Source organism: Lycium barbarum, chromosome 12, assembly GCF_019175385.1.
Source record: "Lycium barbarum isolate Lr01 chromosome 12, ASM1917538v2, whole genome shotgun sequence".
NCBI classification, from domain to species: Eukaryota; Viridiplantae; Streptophyta; class Magnoliopsida; order Solanales; family Solanaceae; genus Lycium; species Lycium barbarum.
The window spans coordinates 84,465,764-84,488,605 of NC_083348.1; the positions used below are offsets into that span (position 1 = coordinate 84,465,764).

At 34.5% G+C, this 22,842-nt stretch overlaps 1 protein-coding gene across 2 annotated transcripts; it reads right to left on the reverse strand.

The window, feature by feature from the left end:
* Positions 1 to 13,537: 13,537 nt before the first annotated feature.
* On the reverse strand, positions 13,538 to 17,481 carry LOC132621091 (eukaryotic translation initiation factor 3 subunit D-like). Of its 2 annotated transcripts, none has more exons than XM_060335242.1 (2): positions 15,660 to 17,480; positions 13,538 to 13,853 (listed from the first exon to the last, which is right to left on the reverse strand). In XM_060335242.1, exon 1 carries the CDS (start codon positions 17,399 to 17,401, stop codon positions 15,662 to 15,664), a length of 1,740 nt encoding a protein of 579 aa, XP_060191225.1. In that variant the 5' UTR covers positions 17,402 to 17,480; the 3' UTR covers positions 13,538 to 13,853; positions 15,660 to 15,661. The 2 variants fall into 2 exon arrangements, with proteins under 2 accessions (XP_060191225.1, XP_060191226.1); XM_060335243.1 differs by lacking the exon at positions 13,538 to 13,853 and adding an exon at positions 13,905 to 15,137 and having other exon boundaries at positions 15,660 to 17,481.
* Positions 17,482 to 22,842: the final 5,361 nt, after the last annotated feature.

The following is a 22,842-nucleotide window of genomic DNA, read 5'->3' on the forward strand; positions in this document are numbered from 1 at the left end:
TTGGCTCAGAATATTGATATTCCTGTCTGGAAATGGGAAATGATCAATATGGACTTTGTATCGGGTCTACCTCGTTCATCTAGGAGACATGACTCTATTTGGGTGATCGTTGACAGGCTTACTAAGTCGGCACACTTTTTGCCAGTTGAGACCACAGATTCGGCAGAAGACTATGCCAAGCTGTATGTTAATGAGATTGTCAGATTGCATGGGACACCAGTTTCCATTATTTCAGATCGTGGTGGTCAGTTTACAGCGAACTTCTGGAAATCCTTTCAAAAAGGATTGGGTACCAAGGTGAACCTTAGCACAGCTTTTCATCCGCAGACAGATGGCCAAGCAGAGCGTACTATTCAGACTCTAGAGGACATGTTGAGAGCATGCGTCTTGGATTTCAAAGGTAATTAGGATGGCCATTTACCTCTCATTGAGTTTTCTTATAATAACAGTTATCATGCTAGTATTGGGATGGCAGAAGGTGCAGATCACCAATCGGTTGGTTCGAGGTTGGTGAAGCAGAGTTGTTAGGACCAGATTTGGTTTATAAGGCCATGGAGAAAGTCAAGTTAATACAGGAGCGTTTGAAAACGGCTCAGAGTCGCCAGAAGTCTTACGCAGATGTGAGGCGAAGGGACTTAGAATTTTCAGTTGACGATTGGGTGTTCCTTAAAGTCTCACCTATGAAGGGTGTTATGCGATTTGGTAAGAAAGGAAAGCTCAGTCCTAGATATATTGGACCTTACAGAATTTCACGAAAGGTCGGTCTAGTAGCATATGAACTTGAGTTGCCACAAGAGTTGGCTGCTGTTCACCCAGTGTTCCATGTGTCCATGTTGAGAAAGTGTGTGGGAGACCCATCGTTGGTTGTTCCTGCAGATACTATAACAGTTAAGGATGGGTTGACTTATGAGGACATCCCCGTAGCCATTCTTGATCGTCAAGTTCACAAGTTGAGAACTAAGGAAGTAGCCTCAGTAAAGGTCTTATGGAGGAGCCAGAAAGTTGAAGAAGCTACGTGGGAAGCCGAAGAAGACATGAAATCCAGATATCCTCACTTGTTTGAAGAGCAAGCAGATAGACTTCAAGGTAAATACCTGTAGTATTCATGTCATGTCCCTTATGTATTCATGCCTCACGTTTCACGTTCAAGTTCATGTATTCTCTATTCATGTCTCATGTTTTGGCACTCATGTTTTCATGAGACTATGTCATGTCAGTTTTCCATGTTCCATGTTATGTTTCTTCACGTTCATATATTCAAGTTATGTCCAGCCACATTCTTAACCATGACCCATCATTCGAGGACGAATGATCCCAAGGGGGAGATATTGTAACACCTCGTACATTCGGGCTAAGATTTGTCTCATAAGACGGAGGTATAATGAACCCAATTTTAGTAGTGTATAAATGGTGTTTGAAACCCAATCAAGACATGAGAAGAGCCTTTGGGCAAAACAAAGTTGAAAGCCACTCTACGGGGCATGTTTGCAAGTGAGTTTGTAGAAGGTCTTACTTCAAACGACCATAACCCCTTTATTACTATGGAATTTGGGAAAACTTCCTTGATGAAAGTTGTAGCCCTTTGAAATATCTTTCCAACGGTATATTATGGGTCTTGAACGGAGCTGTATACAAAGAGTTATGCCCATTTTACTAAACCGTGTTCTGTCAGTTTACGGTGGAAACATACGAACCGTAAAAATTATACGGTGGAACATACGGACCGTAAAAATTATACGGGCCGTATATTCCAGCCGTATAATTGGTCCAGAATGTCCAAATCACAGGAATGGTTTTACGGTATGATATACGGTCCGTACAAATTATACGGGACGTAAAATTTAGCGTAAAATGGGTCCAAAAGTAATTTTAAAACTTCGTTCTAAGGCTTTTTCACTTCATTCTTCACACCCCCAAGCCCTAGAACGACCTTCTATTCTCTCCCATCATCAAGAACATTAAGGGTTTTCAAGAAAACCCATCTCAAGGTTCAAGAACCAAGATTTTTGGAAAACTTCTTCAAGTTCAAATCTTTAATTCAAGTTTGGAGTATTACCAGGTATGTAGAGTTACTATCTACGTGTGGGAACATCATCGTTCTTCCCCACGCCTCCTAATCTATAAAGTATGAAACTTTACAAAACTAGGGTTTCTATTCTATACTATGCTCATGATAACCCTAGGTCCATGTCTATGACTATATTATGTTTGAATTGTTATTATTCTATCATTGTGTTCTTAATACTCATTATGATTATTGAGAATCTGTCCGTAATCCATGAAAATCCATATTTTGTATTGCATGGGTTCTTGCATGCATGTTTTTGACTACGAATGATTATTTCATGAATATCCTATATGTCTATAAGTTTTCATGCAATTGTATTAAATAATTACTTTCATGCTATGATACAATATACATACATACTAAATACAAGTTATTTCATGAAACCATATTTACAAGTTATTTCATAAAACTATGCTTACACGTTATTTCATGAAACCATGTTTACAAGTTATTTCATGAAACCATGTTTACAAGTTATTTCGTGAAATCATGATTACAAGACAAGTACAAGTTAATTCATGAAAATCATTGGCTTCTTAGCCAATTATATTATGTTCATGTTTTTGGGAGTTGCATGAATTACCGAGAAGGCTCAGATAGCCTGAAACTACGTAGCCACCGTAGGACAACGATCGCTCCGCCCAGTTAGGACGATACCTTAATTTTACACTGAATGGATCCATCAGGCATGTTACCACCTTATACCCTAGCAAGGTATGGGGGCTCTGCTGGTCCGGCGAGGTACCAGACTCCACGTATCCACGTGGTGATATCATGTGTCGGTTTATGAAATGCTCTCCCTACTTATCATGTTTTACTTATAATATATATACATATATGTACTCATGCTCATGTTCATGTTAGGTTTTCAATTTCAGTTCTTATCATGTTATTCCGTGTCCCATATTGTTTCTTTCAGTTGCTTTACATACCAGTACATTCAATGTGCTGACGTCCCCTTTTATTGCCGGGGGCCTGCATTTCACGATGCAGGTACGGATTTACAGGACGACGCTTTTTCTCATTAGGATCTGCACGTACCAGCTTATTGGTAAGCCCCATCTCGTTCGGGGTTTAGGCATTATCTTTCTTTATCGAGTTTTGCATCTAAAGGTATGCTGGGGGCCTTGTCCCAGTAAGGATGTTACGTGTTTTCTTCAGACTCATGTTAGAGGTTTCATAGACAAGACAAGTGTCATGTTAGACTTCCAGAGTTGGTTAGCCGGTTTGGCTCATTTATGATAGTATCTGCAGTCATGACTTAATCAAGTATTTATATTTAATATTATGACTACTATGTTTTATAAAAGCTCATCATGCACTGCACATCATATTTCCGCTCATGTATGCCTCCTGATGGTTCAGCAAGCCATGTGGTTCGCTCGGTCACATGCAGTCAGGCACCGAGTGTCGTGTTACGCCCAGGCCATGCTTCGGGGCGTGACAAATATTTTAAGACTAGGTGATGCAACTGGGACTGGGACGATGTCCAGATCCCAGAGGTTCTGATTTTTCGTCTATTTTGGTGATGTATTGAGTTGTAAACGATGCACTTTGGTAATAAAAGTTACTTTATTTACCAAAAAATAAAAGGGATAAGGCATCATTACCCGCCTCACCTAGTAGCGTTTTTGCTACGACACACTTTATCTAATTTTTGGTCCTATCACCCCCCTAAACTATTTAAAACTGTAATATTTTACCCCCTAAACGCTGACATGGTGAGGAGAGTGTGTTTCACTCTCCTTGAGAGAGTGAGAAACATAAAAAACGAGAAAACTTAATTTTTTCTTAAAAATCTGTATTTTCTTAAAATATGAATATAAATCTAGTTTTCCACATTTTAAAAAAATATTAATTTTTTCAAAATTTTATAAAAAATCAGTTTTTTTTTTTCAAATTTTGACAAGAAAAACACTTTTTCCGGATTTTATTTGAAAAATAAAAGTGTCCTAAGAAAATGAAATCATGAAAATCAAGATCTTTTAAGACATTTTAAAAAAAAAAATCAAGCTTTCCATATTTTTAACAAATCTATTTTTCCATATTTAAAAAAAAAAAATCATGTTTTCATTTATTTATTTTTTAAAAAAAACATATGGGTTTTAAAAAAAAATCAAATTTTCATTTTTTTTTTTAAAAAGGGTTTTAAATTTATTTTTTTAAAGAAAAATCAGTTTTTAATTCGCGTTTTCAGTTTTGTTTTTTAAAAACGGGTTTTAAAAATAAATTTTTAAAAAGAAAAATCAGTTTTTTAATTCGAGTTTTCAGTTTTTTTTTTTTTAAACGGGTTTTAAAAATAATTTTTTTAAAAGAAAAATCAGTTTTTTATTTTTTTATTCTTAAAAATTGACACGTAAGTTGATTTTTTTTAAATAAAATAAAATAAATAAATGCACATGTGACAGGAAGGGTGTATGTCACTCTCGCATATGAGAGTGGGTGTCAGTGTTTAGGGGGTAAAATATTACGGTTTTAAATAGTTTAGGGTGGTGATAGGACAAAAAATTAGGTAAGGTGTGTCGTAGCAAAAACGCTACTAGGTGAGGGGGGTAATGATGCCTTATCTCTAAATAAAAATAAAAAATATAACCTAAATTCAAAAAAAATAAATAAATTAACATAGTACTCTTATGTCAAATTCCAACATTGCATAAGTAAGTTCCAACGTAACTTAAGTAAATATAATTTAAAAGGAAGGGAAAATATAAGTCTATATATAACTTCATTCACAACGAAATTCCTCTTTAATAACATCACTCAGTATATGCGAAGTTTGTTAATGACTCATTCTTTCTAATACTGAGAGGTGCAGTTTCAAAAATTAGAATAATAACACTTATGCTAAATGAATAAAATAAAAAAAATTAAGACAAATACAAGCAATTACATGGAATCACTAGAAGTAAAGGTAAGGAATTAGAAAAAAGAAAAAAAAAAAAAAAAGGAATAAGAGATAAATATTAAAATAAACACTATTCTTGTATGAACTAAATAATAATAAAATATCTCATAAAACGAAACAGTAACAGTAAAGATATTAGGTTCATTTCCACAGAAAGAAAACGCGGTCACATTAATTAATTAGTGATGCAAAGCATTGAATAATTACAAGATACTCTAAGGCCAAACTAAATCAACACAAATCCTTGGAAGTTCTTCTAATTCCTCATCCATTTCGAAGTCATGACCATTGGAACTACTTAACGAATTGTTGAATACCCTTTTGTTGGGAAATGATTGAGCTCCTTTGGCAGCAACAACAGCACAAGAATTAGCAACTGAAGAAGAAGATAAAGCTGGAGATGAGGTTAAATAATCTGGATTTTCACGTCTAAGAAGCTCAGATAACAAAAGAACAAGAGAAGCCATTTGAGAATTTTTCCAAGTTTTCAATGAAATGTTTCAAGATTTATCTTTGTTTGGGACAATGAATTGATCAGGAAACACAATTCCTCATTTATAAGCAACCAAAAGTAGTTGAATGAGTATTAAAAACATAATGGCGGGCCACTGATTATTTTTTTTAAAAGAAACCAACCGGTTTGACTTAATTTTTTTTGTGTGATATTAACGCAAGAAAACATGGGGCAAACAAAAGCAGTTGGCTCAGGAGAAAATGGGTGAACCTGGAGCCTTCGATTTCGCGTGGGAAGCGGGGAGTGCGGAGCCAAAATGGGTTATTTTTGCAGTCATTAGCCTAAAATAGTATGCTTTTTTTTTTTTAGACCAAAATGGGTATTTCGTTGGATAACCAACGAAATACCCATACTCACACTGTTCCGGTGCCGAATGAATTGTTGCATTTTTTGAGAAAATTTCAGCACCGGAACAGTGTGAGTGTGGGTATTTCGTTGGTTATCCAACGAAATACCCATTTTGGTCTAAAAAAAAAAAGCATACTATTTTGGCCTAATAGCTGCAAAAATAACCCATTTTGGCTCCGGACTCGCGGGTGTATACGTAAAGAATTTAGTTACACTTGGTGTTTATATTATTTTAACTAGGAAATGATTCGTATCTTTGAATATGTCATTATGATCTAATCACAATTCATTTAGTAATATGTACTTGTCTTTATATTAACTTTGCAAATTAAACTAATCTATTTAGCATATATTAAATAAAAAAATTCAAAGCGTAAATGTGTCAGAGCCAGAATTCGAAATTCTAATCCTTTCAAATCTTTACTGCATTCTGAATTAATAATCATACATACTTATATAAATATAAATATTTGTCTATGTGGCTTTCATTTATGGAGGGTCAGCCACCGCTAGCTGTTTCTGAGAAGTGAAAAACCACGAGCCTGTGCCGCTTGTTCTATTTTACAGTTTTTTTGTGCGGTTGCTTGTACTCCCCCTCTCAAAACAATTGTCATTCTTATTAAAAATGTATGTCTCACAATCAGGGGCAGATCTACTTGGTGGCCAGGGTGTTTAACCCTCGGCAAAAAAATTACAGTGTATATATAAGGTAAATTTTATGTGTTTATGTGTATATATTAACTTTTGAACACTCTCGGTAAAAAACTACAGTGTATATTTAGCTTCTTCTTTTTTCCGAACACCCTGAATGAAAATCCTGGATCCGCCACTGCTCACAATAATTTAGATTTTAGAATTTAAAATAAAATTAATTATTTTTTCTCATTTTATCCTTAACAATAGTTATTCTTGAAGATTACAAACACCTTGTAAGATACTTAAATAGAGTAAATTTTCACTTTTACCCTAACTATCACTTTTGTTTTTAGTTTTATACCTAAACTATCATAAGGTTGAGAAAACTACTTAAACTATCACTATGTAGTTTGCAAAACACACCTGAACTAAATGTGTGAACTCACTCTCCAAAAGGCAAGTGAAGCTGAAATTTTCTCAAAAAATTTGTCCACGTGGCATAAGTAATGCTATGATGGCACCTACATGGAAATTAAAAAATAATATTTTTTATTAAAAAAATGTTTTTTTTTTATAAAAAAACTGTATTATTTTATTAAAAAAATCAGCATTTTAAAAAAAAACAAAAATCTGGATTAAAAAAAAAAAAATTGTAAAAAAATATCAAAAAATTTAGAAAATCAGAAAAAATGATTTAAAAAATGGGAAAGTTGATTTTTTTTTTTAAATGTGAAAACTAAATAATCAGTTTTCTTTTAAAAAAAAAAACTTTTCCAATTTTAAACTATTTTTTTATTTTCTACAATTTTTGATATTTTTTTACAAAAAATATTATTTTTCAGTTTGTTTTTTAAAATAAATAGTTTTTTTTAATTTCCATGCAGGTGCCATTGTGCCATTATTTATCCACATGCATAACTCTTGACAACATTTTTATATAAAATAGAGAGTGTAGATCACATGCTATTCAAGAATAATTTGAGGTGTGTTTTGCAAATTAAATAGTGATAGTTTAGGTAGTTTTCTCAACCTTCTAATAGTTGAGGTATGAAACTAAAAAAACAGTGATAGTTGGGGTGTGTTTTTTACCCTTATCTCTATATAATAATAAAATAGTCAAACACCTCTCCTAATTAGTAATATATCTTCTTAAAGGGTGCGTAAGTGAAAAACATGACAAGCTTTGAGACGGATGGAGTAATTTTTACAACCGTTTTCTTTTTGGCTTTTCACTAGCTGTTTGATATTTTCATTAATTAGGCGCTGATTTATCTGAATTGGCTTTGCGGAAGGTTCATTCAAGCAAAGCGCTTCCTAAACGGGTTTTTTTATCCCAAAGCTCGAAATTGATATCTCTAATTAAGAGTGAAGAAAGCCTATTTATTCCACCACAACACTTATTGGTAACTTTTTTTGATTTAGCTGCAGTCTTGCAGTCCATTTTCTTTGGTCAATTCGGGGGGTTAGACATCTTTTTTGACTCATTTAAGCTTAATTGAGGTTCAAAAAAGTAAGCTTTACTTGAGTTTCTTTGTGGAATATAATTTAGGAACTTTTGTGCTGTATAAAGCTTTTAGGACTTATATATATGAAAAAATCTTTTAAACGTTACAGTTATAGCAGATTTAATAATAAATATAGCACGTTAATTGAATAAATTAATAAAAAACCTAGTTGTAATATTTGTATCCCACTAATTATGGGATACGTATCGAGTAAGAAATTCACTCTTTTCTCTTGAACATCTCTGAACGGTTCTCTACTGATTTTTCCAATCTCGATTGCTGATTATACAATTTTTCTTCTATTAACACGATTCTCCCAATTATTTTCTATTACATAATCTGATTCTCTTCTTCTTGCATGGGTTATATCTAATATGTTAATTCTTCTTTCTTCGATCATTGGACCGTAGATTGTGGTAGTGGTATACACATCTATACTAGCTATTATACCTATAGTGCTACATCAGTGTAAGAAATATATATTTTGTTATTATAAAATATGCCCAACTATACCGAAATAATACATAAGAAATTCCAATATTATAAATAATTGCACATGCGTAAATATAAAAATCTACTAAGATTATATCAATTGAATTAATACATAAATCGTAAACATGCATAAAAAATACATAAGTAAACTGAAATAATTGGTACAATACTCCAATGTTATAAATAATTAAATACAACAAAATATCATCACTATCTCAAATATATCCGCTCCCGAATTTTCAAGTATACACATAATTTTCAAGGAAAGAGTCATTAAAAGGGATAGAATGCCCATGACTCCATGAACCATTTGCTGCAATTATGTAGTTTGAGTTGATACTGATTGTCTCAACGGCATTGAATATTGTTAATGTCCATTTTACATGGTTATTAAGACTTGAACCAAAGCTTGAGTACTGGTCGAATTCATGAAGCATTGTTGGTTGTTGCACGCAACTCTTCTTATTTTGGAGCACTTACTGTACATTACACTAATTTAATTGGCGTGATAAAAATAAAATTGAAACTTGTTCCTAAATCCATCAATAAGAATACTGTGACCAGAAAAATATATCATTTAAAAGTAAAATAAAAAATTTGAAGTTTAATATTTTTTCAAATATTAAAAGGGAGAATGGCGATTTTAGTCCTTCAGTTATAGCTATATTTCAGTTTTTGTCTCTGTGTAATTTGGCTGAACATATTTAACAATTAATATAAACGTATGATTTTAGTCCCTCAAAATATCGGAAGTTAAAAACTTAAGTTGTTAAACAAAGAACCACATCTGCATTTCTACATATTTGTCAATGTGTAAAAGTAAATAGAATCTGACAAACTTTATGTAGCCTGTGTTCCCTAAGCCATCTATTTTACGTCCAAAACCTCAAAATAAGTCCATCTACATAATTGCTTTTGCCTAAACGTGCCAAGCCAGCAAACAGAATGTTGGTCTAGATGGTTTCAACGATCTGTGAACCATTTCCTTTAGCGGCAGCGGAAGATTTAATATAAAAGCAAATAATAGATCGAAGCTCCTCAGTCCTTACATACTAAGATTATTCTCATCCCTGATTTCTTTCATGAAAATCTCACCTATCTTGGAAGTTTATAACAACCAAAAAAAAAAATGAAGAGCAAGAGGGTGAGCAAGAAAACTTTTCGATCCATTTGATTATGATTTCATGATTTTTTAAGTTCAGCGAAGCACATCGTATTCAATAATTGTCAATGGCGGCCTCGGCCTAGCTTCCACAATACCTAATTTACCTTCTCTTTTGCTTTGTTTTGTAAGCTTTCAAACGTTTTAAAAATATTAATTCCGTTAAGTTTTTAACTTCCGTTAGTTTGAGAGACTAAACACACGTTTATATTAATTGAAAGTTAAATATGCTTAGTCAAATTATACAGGAATCAAAAACAGGAATATAGTTATAACTTAAAGGACTAAAAGTGTTATTCTCCCATATTAAAATATACACTATTTTGTTGTATGAACTAATAAAAAAAATATATCACATAAAACAAAACAGTCATACGTAAAGGAAAATAAATGGAATGACAAAAACAGTAAAGCAATTAGGTTCATTTCCACCAGAAAGAAAACGTGGTCACATTAATTAATTGGTGATGCAAAGCATTGAATATTACAAGATACAATACTCTTAAGGCCAAACTAAATCAACACAAATCCTGGGAAGTTCTTCTAATTCCTCATCCATTCCGAAGTCACCATTGAAGCTACTTGACGAATTGTTGGATACCCTTTTGTTGGGAAATGATTGAACTCCTTTGGCAGCAACAATAGCACAAGAATTAGCAGCTGAAGAAGATGAAGAAGCTAGAGATGAGGTTAAATAATCAGTATTTTCATGTCTAAGGAGCTCAGATAACAAAAGAACGAGAGAAGCCATTAGAGCTATTTTCTAAGTTTTCAATGAAATGTTTCAAGATTTGCCTTTGCTTGACGCAATGAAGTTAGGACACACAAGTTCCCACTTATAAGCAACCAAAAGTAGTTGAATATTAAAAAGATACTGGCGGCCCACCAAAATTGCTTGTATTTCTTAAAACAATCAACCGGTTTGACTTAATCTTTCGTGTGTGATATTAATGCAAGAAAACAAGGGGCAAACAAAAGCAGTTGAATCAGGAGAAAAGTGGTGAACCTAGAGCATCTTTGGGTTTTGCGTGGGGAGAGGGTGTATACTAATACTAGTTACGCTCTGTATTTATATTAATTTAATGAAGTAAACTATGTATTTGCCGAGAACAACTTTTCTATTCCTTATGAGATAAAAATAAGATCTGCTACCCTCTATTCTTCCCGAATTTTACCTGTGATATTAGACTAGGTAACAAGTAAAATATGTGTGTTTGCAGACGTACATAATAAAAAAAGGGAAAAAGGTTAAAAATGCCCCTTTACTTTGGAAAAAGTGCTAAAAATATCCTTCGTTATAAATTTGGGTCAAAAACACCCTCCCGTCATTAAAATTTTCAAATATACCCTATCTTTAGAGAAATCCCCAAATCCCTCAAAACAACCCGATTTTATTTTTAAACCTGATCTATTTAAACCCGACTCAACTACATAAAAAACTCATATGCGACCAACTTGTTTCTGAATCCTACATTTGGAGCCACTAGGCACAAGAGCGGGTAACTCACATGGGTTTTTTATTTAGTTGGGTCGGGTTTATATGAAGCGGGTTTAAAAATGAAATTGAATTATTTTGGAGATTTTCATTAAAACAAGAGTATATTTGAAAACTTTAATGACGAAAGGGATATTTTTAACCCAAATTAATATTTTTAACTCTTTTCTCAGAACAGGGGTATTTTTGACCCTTTCCACTAAAAATAACTTCTGTATAAGCGGTGGCAGTAGGGGTTGTTTTCGAGTGTTTCTTGTTTTTGTCAACAGTTTTGTCCATGTGGCTTTCATTTATGGGAGGCTCACTGTTTCTAAAGTAAACCGCGAGCTTGGACCAATAGTTCCAATTTCAGATTGTTGTTCACGTTGCTTGTGTTTAGTTGTGTAAGTCTTACAACATTTTAATTCCATAATTGCTGTCCATTTCCCCGAGTCTACTAGACGTGGTTAGCACGGGTCCAATATTTGAATGTTAACATAATTTTTTTCTTTTTATTTCATTAAATTCGAAAGCAATTTAAAGACAATAAATTTGATATTCTCTGTTAAAAATCACTATTAATTAATATAACGTTTGCAAATTAATTGCAATACTAATTCATGCATCAGTAATTATAGCATCACATTTCTTGCATTACTAATCTTTGCATTATAATTTCCACTAATACCTACTCCCTCTGGATCAAAAAAAGACTTCACTTAGCTATTTGCACACCTTTTAAAAAACTACTCACTCCAAGAAAAAAAAATATGTAAATTGACTTAATTATCCCTAATTAAGTAGACATTGAGATTTGATCGCATACACTTAATAGGAGAAAATCTGAAAAGATAAGATTAATTGTTTCTTGATTTAATAAGTGGACACTTTTTTTTATCCAGAGAAAAGGAGTATAATGCTAATCTCTGTGCTTCTAAATGCTTTTATCCAGAGGGAGTATATTGTGCTTCATGTCTCCCGAGAGCATATTGAACTTTTGTTTTTGCACCGAACGACCCCTTAAATTTTTTTATGACTTACCCGTGACATCAGCAAGTCTTATGCCTTTTTAGGCGTTGAAAAGGCCTCAGATATTTGGTAGATTTACCAAAGTACATCAATGCATTTATTGTAAAAAAAGTGAAAAAGGGAGAGCAAATAAGCCTTCTCAAAAAGGATGACAACTCGATGCATTACCCGTACAAGGACAGGATGGGAAATAGAGGAAAAACTTCTGAAGTACACATTTCCTAAATCGAATTGTACAAAAAGAAAGAGCATAGTGAAAAGCACGGTAGACACTAAATGACCAAATTACCCTCGGTACGAAGCGGGCATTTCGACAATGACCTACTTCCTAGACTCTTAGGGCTCGTTTGGTTGGAAACAACTTATCCCGAGATTAGTTATTCCACCTCCAAGGTGGATAAAAAAAACACTATAATCCCGGAATAACTAATCCCGAAATTAGTTATTTCGAGTTTTTATTCCAACCAAACATGAGATAAGGCGATACTAAATTTTATCCCAGGACTATTTTTTCTTATTCATCATACCAAACGAGCCCTTATAGAGTAGTACGTAGTAATTCGGGAGGGTTTAAAGTCTTTAGACATCGATTTAGGCCCAATTAAGCTCCTTTGGGTTTCAAAAAAGGTCAGCTAAATTCAGGTAGGTTTGTGGAAACATATTTGAAAACTATTGGCAAAAGGGTCACTTTTTCTTTTCAGACAAATTTTTTTTGAACACTCGCAAAATTTAAAGAAGAAATTACGCCGATCCAAACACATATTTTGTACAAACTTATTAAGTTAATTTCTCAAATAGTCACGAACTTATAAATTTTCCTATAAATAGTAACTAATTTTTATCATTATAAAATAACTCAATATGAATGCCAATTGAGGAGATTCAAAGGATCGTTAAACTCTGTGGTCTTGTATTTCACATCGACCTTCACAGTATTTAGTAATATTTGATCTCTAGCAGTTGAAAATAACCCGTCTACGTACAGGAAGCAAATCTCGAGCTCTTGCTAATGATACTAATCATTCTCATCAAGGACGAAGAGCACTTTCTCTTGAAATATGTATTCTAAAGAGTTCCATAATTCCACTTTACAGATCGTCAACCATAAGATTCATTTTCCAAGAGTTCCATAATATAGCTGCTCTTGCAAATTTATTTACACCGTCACCCTCTGAAGCTACCATGACACACCACAAAAATCTAGAAGGGCGATTCCTTTAATCTCTCTCTTTATAACCGAGAAATTCCCAATCTAGGGGCACACGGTTCAGAACTCGATGAATAGTGCAACACCACGCCTCTACCAATCCCACTTAATACTGCAGCACAGTTCTAACCCGTGACATGCGTCCAAACCGCACATCAACCATTGCACTCTTACCATTAGAGAAAACTCCCCAGGGCTAAAAGGTCAATAATCCATTACACCTTAGAATCAAATATATAGTCAAAATGCATTCTTTAAAACATTAAATTAAAAGAGAATCCTATCACAAAATTAGCCTTGACAAAAGGTCCAAACTCATCAAAACCACAAAAATGGGTGGGAGAAACGAAGCTGAGCAAGTTTGATAAGATGGGAAAAAGCTCTCGACAAGATGCCTTCCCCTTTCTAATCTGATCGCAGAGACACGAGCAAATTCACCTCACAAAGCTGTTGATAAGAGAAAGCTCAAGATCTACAAGAGGTTTAAGCAGTACCACTTTGTTCCCGGAAAACCTGGATGGCAATTAAAACAATTAGCATATTCAAACCGGAAGAAAGAAGCGGATTATCAAGGAAAGAAAATTGGCATTCTTTATACAATCTTCCTTTGTAGAAATCCCAAATTACATTATAGAAACAAGAGTCTGCCCTCAAAGAATGGTTTAGCTGAAGTGAGGATTTATATGGTTAAACCACCACTAATAATAAGGTTTATATAGCCATTGATTGCAACCACTCATTAATCAACTAAGGCACATTATTCAAATATGGCACAGAAACGAGAAACTTGAGAACCGCATGTTGTTTGATACAAATATGTCAAATTTTCCACAAGGCCACAGGTAAACACTACAGACCTTACGAATGAGCGCTGCAGCTATTTGGCTCAAGCAATAACCACTTTAAAAATCAAATTGCACAAGAACCTGAGGGAAGGAAAAGGGGAGCATGTACATGGATGCATAGATGAAGTGATCCACAAGACTCCTACTAAAAGCAGATCCAAGGAACTGCCATAACTAGCTTCAAGAAGGGAGATTGATTCTGCTTTACATTAAGCTGCTCTTTTAGCATCTGTTAGGGTACATTTGTCTACACTCTTTGACTCTTCTAGTTGGCACGCATATACTGCATACCCATGCAGTAGAACAAAGAGCTAAAGTACAGCTTCTATAGGTGCTGCTAATATACAGACGTAACACAGCATAATAAGATTGTCCCATGAATCATAGGTCGCAACCCATGATTGTCCCATGAGTGACTACATGAAGATGCGCCCTGTGTCATGGATTACATCCTAACCTCGGTCATTGCTTTAACACGCGCATCTACAAGTCCCTCAATGTAAATATCAACAAGTCCATCTTTAAGAGGGGCAAAGGTATTAAAAGTTCATCTTATTGCATATAGGTTTGTCTTGTAAAAACTCTTTGAAGCAATTTCTTGTCATGTCCTCTAAAGCCCAATATCCACAAGATGGGTGTTGCAGAGATGCGAGATGGATGTGTGGTCATACAAGATTAGCTACGATCAGAATGATTACATTTGTCAGAAGGTGCAAGTAGCGCATATAGAGGACAAAATTAGAGATGGTTTCTTTCACAGTTCTCGGCATTGTTGTAATTTCTTGTTAAATCATGTAACTAAGGACTACTTCTTCTTTTTTCATAAATAGGGGTGAAGTAGTTGAAAGCAAGCACGAGTCTTGTATTTATCTCTCAAAAAGAAGTCCTGTATAGTCTCCAATGCAAATTCCACTTTTATCATGAAATGTCCTTTTTCCCAATGAAGACCCACCTAAATTGACATTGACACCAAGGTGTTTCAAGTTTCAATATCCCATGGTTCTCCAATTTTATCGAGTCTTCTAAGTTTTTTTATTAAGTCTTCAATAATCTCATTTAAAAATTTAATGATTAAGTTTCCTCCTTTTAAGAGACTGCAAACTAGTGAATTATAGAAGACTATTAACATATCCTTAGATAATAAACAAATAAATAGGCAATTATGTGGCAGAGAAGTCATAATAGAAAAGTGGTTCTCAATAATTTCAAGCAGATCACCTTTGAGCACAACAAATGATTCTTGGGACAAAAAATAAAGTGAGGATAATATCCACTTCAAGCTATATGTATGAATGAACAATTTCTCACCCTCTTCAAAGAAACAACATTATCCATGAGAAGTGTTTGTATTAGAAATTGCAAATATGAAAATAAGTAACAAAGTAAGTAAATCATAGGCATATCATCAAAAAACAATTATTCTAAAATTAATTTAGCAATTACTCTTAAAACTACAACAGCAGGAAGAGATTACCCTTATGCAGCAGCTTCAGTAGTAACCTCCTTTTCCTCTACTACTTCATTTGCAGCCCCATTTGCCTCTGCACCTTGTGCATCCTCTGTAGGAGGCTGAACCTGTTCATCTTCTGGCAATGGCTCCTCAACATAATCATTCTCAAATGCATCTGGCGGGACCTCGTAAATTCTAACCTGTGGCTTAGTTGGGTCCTTAACAAGCACATATTTCCCTTCACTCAACTTCATACACAAGTCCACAATACTCTTCACAATACCCCACATGTTTGATGTGTTCAAATTGATTTGCGTAGCAAAGTCCTTAGGCTTGTATCCTACAACAGCTAATATCACATGGTTAAAATGATCCCTAGGATGAACTCTCGATACGTAACCCAACTTCATCATATCAGCATTAGCTAACAGTGATTGTGCAGTCCACTTTGCGAGTTTATTCGCGTTATTCTTTAACTCGGTAGCTAACACAGCACCCCTTTGTGTCTCAAGCTTCAGCCTCCAATCAACCCCAGAGTACTTCGGATCAAACTCGTTCAACGCATTCAAAGTCAAGAATGATCTCTGATTGTTCACTTCAGCTACACTCTGCACTTCACATCGCGCAACCAAATACGTATCGTTATCCAACTTCCACCTCCTGTATCGATAAGCGACCGATGCCGCTTCTTCCCCTTCAGTTGCAAACGGGTTTGGCTCATCATAACTCAACTTCTTCCCATCTCTCATCAACACCTGTTGCGAGAAATTCTGATTAATATAAGCCGCCTCAACACTCAACGAATGAGCTGAATTAATATCTTCCTTCACATCAGGCAATGGTTCTTGTGAAGTTTCATGCACGGACAGCAAATCCAGCTGCGACCCATCACGCTTATCGAAAAACAACTTATTCCCAACACGCTGAACAACAATATCCCACGAATAAACACTCCTAGGAGCACACATTAAAGTAGACAAAATCGTATCGGTTGCGAAAACAGTAGCTTTATCCTCATTAGCTAAACGACGAATAACAGGATCATCAGTAGTAGTAACTTTAAAGAAATTCTTATTCTTAAACCTCTCCAAACGTCGTTCATTCTTCGGTGAAATCCTATCATAAGACCTGTCGTAAAACTCCAACCCACCACAAATCAGCAAATCCTCAGGCTCTGATACAGTGAAAGAAAGCTTCGAGAAGGTCGAAAAAGGTATCTGATCAAGCATATTCCATTCAGGTTGAATATCAACAGATGACTTAAAAACCGAAGACTCTCTTCTTTGACCAGCATTAGTACCTGACCTATTAAGATTATACAACCGATCTCTTCTCGCTCTTTCTTTCTCTTGTTCTCTCTTTTTCGCTTCGACTTCTTCATCTCTCCGTTGAGGCAACTGAGAGCGATTATGATGAGGATTAAACCGCCACCTAGGATTGAATTTCGGGCGGTGGGGTCCACCGTGATGATGTGATTTAGCTGACGTGTCGACTAAACGGAAAGAAGAGTCTTCATCGGCAGCGAGTGTAGCGAATGAGTCATCACCGGAGAAATCGAAAGCGGCGTCGGTCGGGTTTTGTTTGGAGTTGGAGCCGGGTCGGTTAGAGAGGGAACGGGTCCAGTCAGCGATCCGACCCAGTTTGTCGGAGCGAGAGAAAGGACCGAATGGGGCGTTGGAGATTTGGTTTGGAACGGAGATTGAGGAATCCGGTGGACCCCATCCGTCGGGATTGAAGGGGACGGAACCGAGTTCGAAACCTACCATTGTTGTTGATGTGGATAAGGAGTTTGATACTTTCTGGTGGGTTGAATGAAAGGAGAGTGTAGAATAATGAAGAAAGATGATAGAACCCTACGTGTAAAAAAGGGTTATATAGGTTTGAGAGAAAGGTCCCTAATGAATATGTAAAGTTCGATACAGCCCCCTAAATATTCTTCAATCTATTTTGACATAAAAACATGTAAAATAAGCCAATGCAACGGATTTAGAATCACCGTTTGATCATCAAATATGAACAAATATTTCAATTTCAATTTTACATCTCAAATTCTACGAGAAGTATGATACCAAATTCCAAGTTGTAATTATAATTTATTTATTTTTTAAGTAAAACTTGAGCCATACGTTTATATTTTTACAAAAAAAGATCTATCATTTTAAATTTTGCAAAAAAAGACTATGATTGACGTGAAGAGATTTTCCAAGCCAATGGGATGATTATATTAAATAATAAGTAGTTACTACAATTGTTGATTTTTGGATAAGTGGATCTTTGTAAAATTATGTGTATTTGAAAGTTTCTAATAATATGTAATCACCAGCATTTATTTATAAAAAGGACCATGGAGATATGCAATTTATTAATGCGGTAATTGAGGATATTCTAATACTTTGTTTATAAATTAGAGAAAAGACATCATTTGACCCCTGAACTTGGCACGAAAACTTAGTTTAGCAACTAAACTTAAGTTGTATTTATTTACCCCCCTTAATAACTTTCAAGTTAATTAAATACCCCCCTTAGCGGCCTGGACCAGTTGAAATCTAGGTGTTGTTCACCACTCGCCTGGTGATTGGTCTACGTCATTAAATATTTTTTTAATTATTTTTATTTATTTAGTTTTTCTCTTTCTTCTCCATTCTTTCCCTATTTTATTATTTTATTAAAAATGGACCCCATGACCCCTAAACCCCCTTCTCCTTCTAACCCCCCCCCCCCAACCCCCTACCTCTCCTTCTTCCCCCAAATCGCTGCCGCTATCTTCTTTTTTCTTCAACAACTTCTTTTTATTTTTTTATTTTTTTTATTTTTCTCCTTGAATTTCAATCCTGAATTCTTCAACAACTCTTATCAGCAATTTCAGCAAGATTCATTTTTATTAGTTTTCTTCATAATTCATAAAACATTTAGAATCAAATTTATGTTTTGTTGCTGGGTCAATTCGTTGTTATGGTGGTTCGCGGGTGGAAGGAGAACAGCGATGGTGGTGGTTAGCCGGTGGAAGCCGTTCTCCTACTCCTAAACCCCCCACCTCCGCACGCTCCTATCCCTCTCCTTCTTCCCCAATCCCCATTGTTTCAACTTTCAAGTTCACCAAAAAAAAATTAGTCTGTTCTTCTTTTTCTAATTTTTTTTCCTTTCTTTTTCTAGGGGTTCAAATGTTTTGGGTTGCCTGAAACTTTAATTTAACAGTGTTAAATTCTTCAACCCAGTAAATGTCATCGGAATTTCACCGGAAAACATCTTGTTCGACAAATCTAAGGATTTCAAGCTTTTTAGATTACCCGACTCATTTGTTAAAGACCCAGAAAGAGCAATTACTTGAAAAAGTAACGAATCTGATTTCTCAAGCTGTCCTATTTTCGATGGAATCCCACGGAAAGTTCACAATTCGCCGCATATAACCAGACAAGTTCCGATATGTTGTTATTGTGATGGGTTAAAAAAAACTGCTACATTTTGAAATATTCAAACTGGGTTTTCATGATTTGGTCAGAAATTTTTTGGGTATTGAGAAAGATTGAATTTTTGGACTTGGTTATTGAAAAAGTTGGGTATTGAAAAAGATTGATTTTTTATGACTGAGATGTTAAAATGACAATAAAAATGATAAAGGGGAAAAAATCAGCCATGAGTGCAGCTACCATGGATGAAAAGAAAAAGGAAGTAAGTAGGGAAGACAGAAGAAAAAGAAGAGAAAAGAGAGGAAGAAGAAGAAGAAAGAGAAAAAAAAAAAGGAAAAATACAATATTAAAAAAGTATAATTAAGTATAATAAATTGCCATCCAACTAGAAGAGGACATATGTACAGATAGAATTATTTTTAGTGTTTTTTTCCCCTTCCACGCGCTTTTGAGAAAGTCATCACACTTTCTTGCCATGTCACCCGCTAAGGGGGGTATTTAATTAACTTGAAAGTTATTAAGGGGGGTAAATAAATACAACTTAAGTGTAGTTGCTAAACTAAGTTCATGGTTTGCTCGACCCATCTCCTGCTACTGATGAACTCGTTGGGGGCAAAGCAGATCTGGTCATCAAAAACCTTTTCAGATCTGGTGTGTATATTTTGTATTTCGCTTGTATTTCTGTATTCCAAAGAGGAAATTTCCAACAAGTCACTGTATTTCTATAGTTCACCTTGATTGTATCATGGATTTTTGTTGTTTGTATCATTGTACACACTCCCTGTATTTCTATATTTCGCCTTAGTTGTGCCATGCATGTATGTATCATTTTTCCAGGTATGAGGTGTATTTTTATTGTTTGTATCCTTGTTTGACTGTATTTTTGTGGTGTATTTTTATTGTTTGTATCCTTGTTTGACTGTATTTTTGTGGTTATGTACCCGTGTATACACCCCTGTATTTTTTTTATTTTGTATACTTCTATACAACCTCGTATTTGTTGATACATGTTGTATTCGTTGCACGAACGAATACAGTTGATACAGGCGCATATCGACTGAAGTTTTTCTAAGAATGGTAATTACTGAAATATTTGAACACCATATCTAGTGATTATTGAAACTATAGTTGCGGTTGGTAATTAGCTACTAAACTATAGGGGTTTCTGAAATGGGAATTTTATACAGTGTAGAGAATATATAAGAGATATTTATATTTAGTAACTACACTTTAGTTTAATTACATCTAGTAGCTAAGTGTTGTATTTCAATTATACAAGGTAACTAATTCAAAACTCATCTCTTCTTATTCCACTGTATTAATATTTTCCCTAAACCCCCTCACTCTCTTCTCCCTCAACTCGCTCTTTTTTTTTTCACTCTCTCTTCTCCAAATGCTAGGAATAGTGCCCAAAAACTTCGCCTGTAATACACTACCGCTACCAGGCTTCCCCGTGGAAACCTTCATTCTACGACCACTAAAACCTTTACCTGCCATTAAAGATTATAGAGAAAAGAGAACCTTTTCATCAAATACAACGAGACAAAGCAGGTATGCACTCTAAGAAACACAAATGACTACTGATAGTGTCGGTCATCTTCTCTGGCAGAGCTAGCCCCCTCCGCCACCGGTCATCTTCTCCAGCGTCTTCGATCGAGTGTATTTAACAGATCTGCAATCGAAATTCTTAAGACTCAAGATCGATCGCGGTGGACTTCGCTGCTGATGGGGTGGGAAAGAAATAGTTGACGGTGGATGACCTGGACGACGACGCTGTTGTCGGATTTGAGCGTATTTGCTCAGATCTTTATCATTGTTGTTGCTTGAGACGTATTTATTTTTGTGTTGAATACATAGAAAGAAATGGTGCAGATCCTTACCTGACGACGCAGCCGTTGCCAGCGATGAAAAAATCTCCGGCGGTGTATTTTAAGAACTGAATGTATTTTATTTCTTGTATCTCAAATCTGAGTGTATTTATTTTTCTCAAAGCTGAGTGTATTTTTTTCTTGTATCTCAAATCTGAGTGTATTTTTTTCTTGTATCTCAGATCTGAGTGTATTCGCTATTGTTTAGTGTAAAATAAAGTGTTTCTTTTCGCTTGTATTTCGAAGAAGATTTTTTTGTATACAAATGAATATAGTAAATTTTGAATACAGCTGAATATCCCTATATTTTTGCATTTATGTTGTTTGAATACAGCCGAATTTAAATACAATAAGTTGAATACAGTGTAAAAGTTGTTACGAATGAATACAGCCAAATTGAATACACCCGAATTGGAATACAGCCGAATTTGAATACACGTTATTGTAGCTACGAAATGTAATCAGTAAAGCTACGCCTAAAAATAAAACCCCAAAGTGTAGTAATTTGTGTAAGTTGCCCTTATGAGATTTCTTCTTAGTAAAATTTTCACAAACAACTACCTTTTAGCTCCTTCTAACAACCTATAACTACATGTTCTATATTTACAATTCGTAGCTAGATGACTCTATATTTAGCTAGTAGACGGGTATACTAAAATATAGTATAAATATAACAGAAATACACACGATGGGCTAACTGAAAGTGCTATATTTATGGAAACAAAATCTGTTCCAATTTAAATTATAATCAGTTTTATTGTTCCCTGATTCACGCAACTATCCTCCCATTCCATATCTGATCCCATATCGCATTCAAACAGCTAACAGATTCAAAAAAATTGAATTAAAAAAAGTACATTCATATTTTTTACCAAAAATAAAAAGGTTCAAAAACTAGTTCATCAAAAATCTTTGAAAAATAACAATATCAAACCAGTGAACAGAGCTTGATTAGAACGACGAATATATATTTGATTTCATCTGTTGAAATATCGAATTCAAGTTGAGTTCATAAGTAAGGTAACAATGTTTTCACTGCAACCTTTTTATTTTTTTGTCTTTTCTGAAATTTTGAATATACGAAAACTCAGATTTATAGATTCAAAATATTATTGTTTCACCTAAATTGAATATAACACATTGTTGTATTTGAAAACAACAGGATAATGACAAGCGTAACTGCGTTGATCCGTCATTCTGGTTTTTGGAACGATCAGAACTGTTTTGTGAATTACAAAATTGATGCTGTTGTATTCATTGATAATTGCAATTACGATGAGTTAGTTTCTACGATTACAAATCAATCAGGCGTGGATACTGTCAGGAAAACTATTTCAATAAAATATACTGTTGAAGGCGATTTTCAACCAGTTGAAATACACAATGATATGGGAGTTCGTGTGTACGTTGAGCTTAAGCAAGAAAACAGAGTTTTGGGGATGTATCCAATATGTGTTAGTATTCGTGATTTTGACGTTGAGGATGATGTAACTAGTAATCGAATTATTAGAGATGATGTGCTGCAAATTGGATATAGCGAGAATCGGGATGGTTTGGAAGTTTGTGATTCCACAGGAAAGACTGTTGTTTTTTTTTAGAATAATAACAGTTTGGTAATTTCGAAACCGGAAGCGAAAGGAGTTTTTGTCGATCAAATTTACCAGGATAAGGAAACTTTGAAAATTGTGATGACGAAATATGCAATTCGTGAAAGATTCAATTTCAAAACAGAGAGATCGAATGCTATAAGGTATGACTTTCTAAATGTATTATGGTAACTGAAAGTGCAGATGTATTTTTGTTATATTTGTACTATATTGAGATGATTTGTTAACTTGTTTATCACACTGTTTATTAAAAAATGTTTGATGCAATATATTTCTGATATATTTTTTGTATATTTCTACTGTATTTAATTGATTTAGTATGTAC

Bases quoted from the DNA above. Each gene is read 5' to 3' on its own strand.
- LOC132621091 (XM_060335242.1), bottom strand. From the start codon at position 17,401: ATGGTAGGTTTCGAACTCGGTTCCGTCCCCTTCAATCCCGACGGATGG.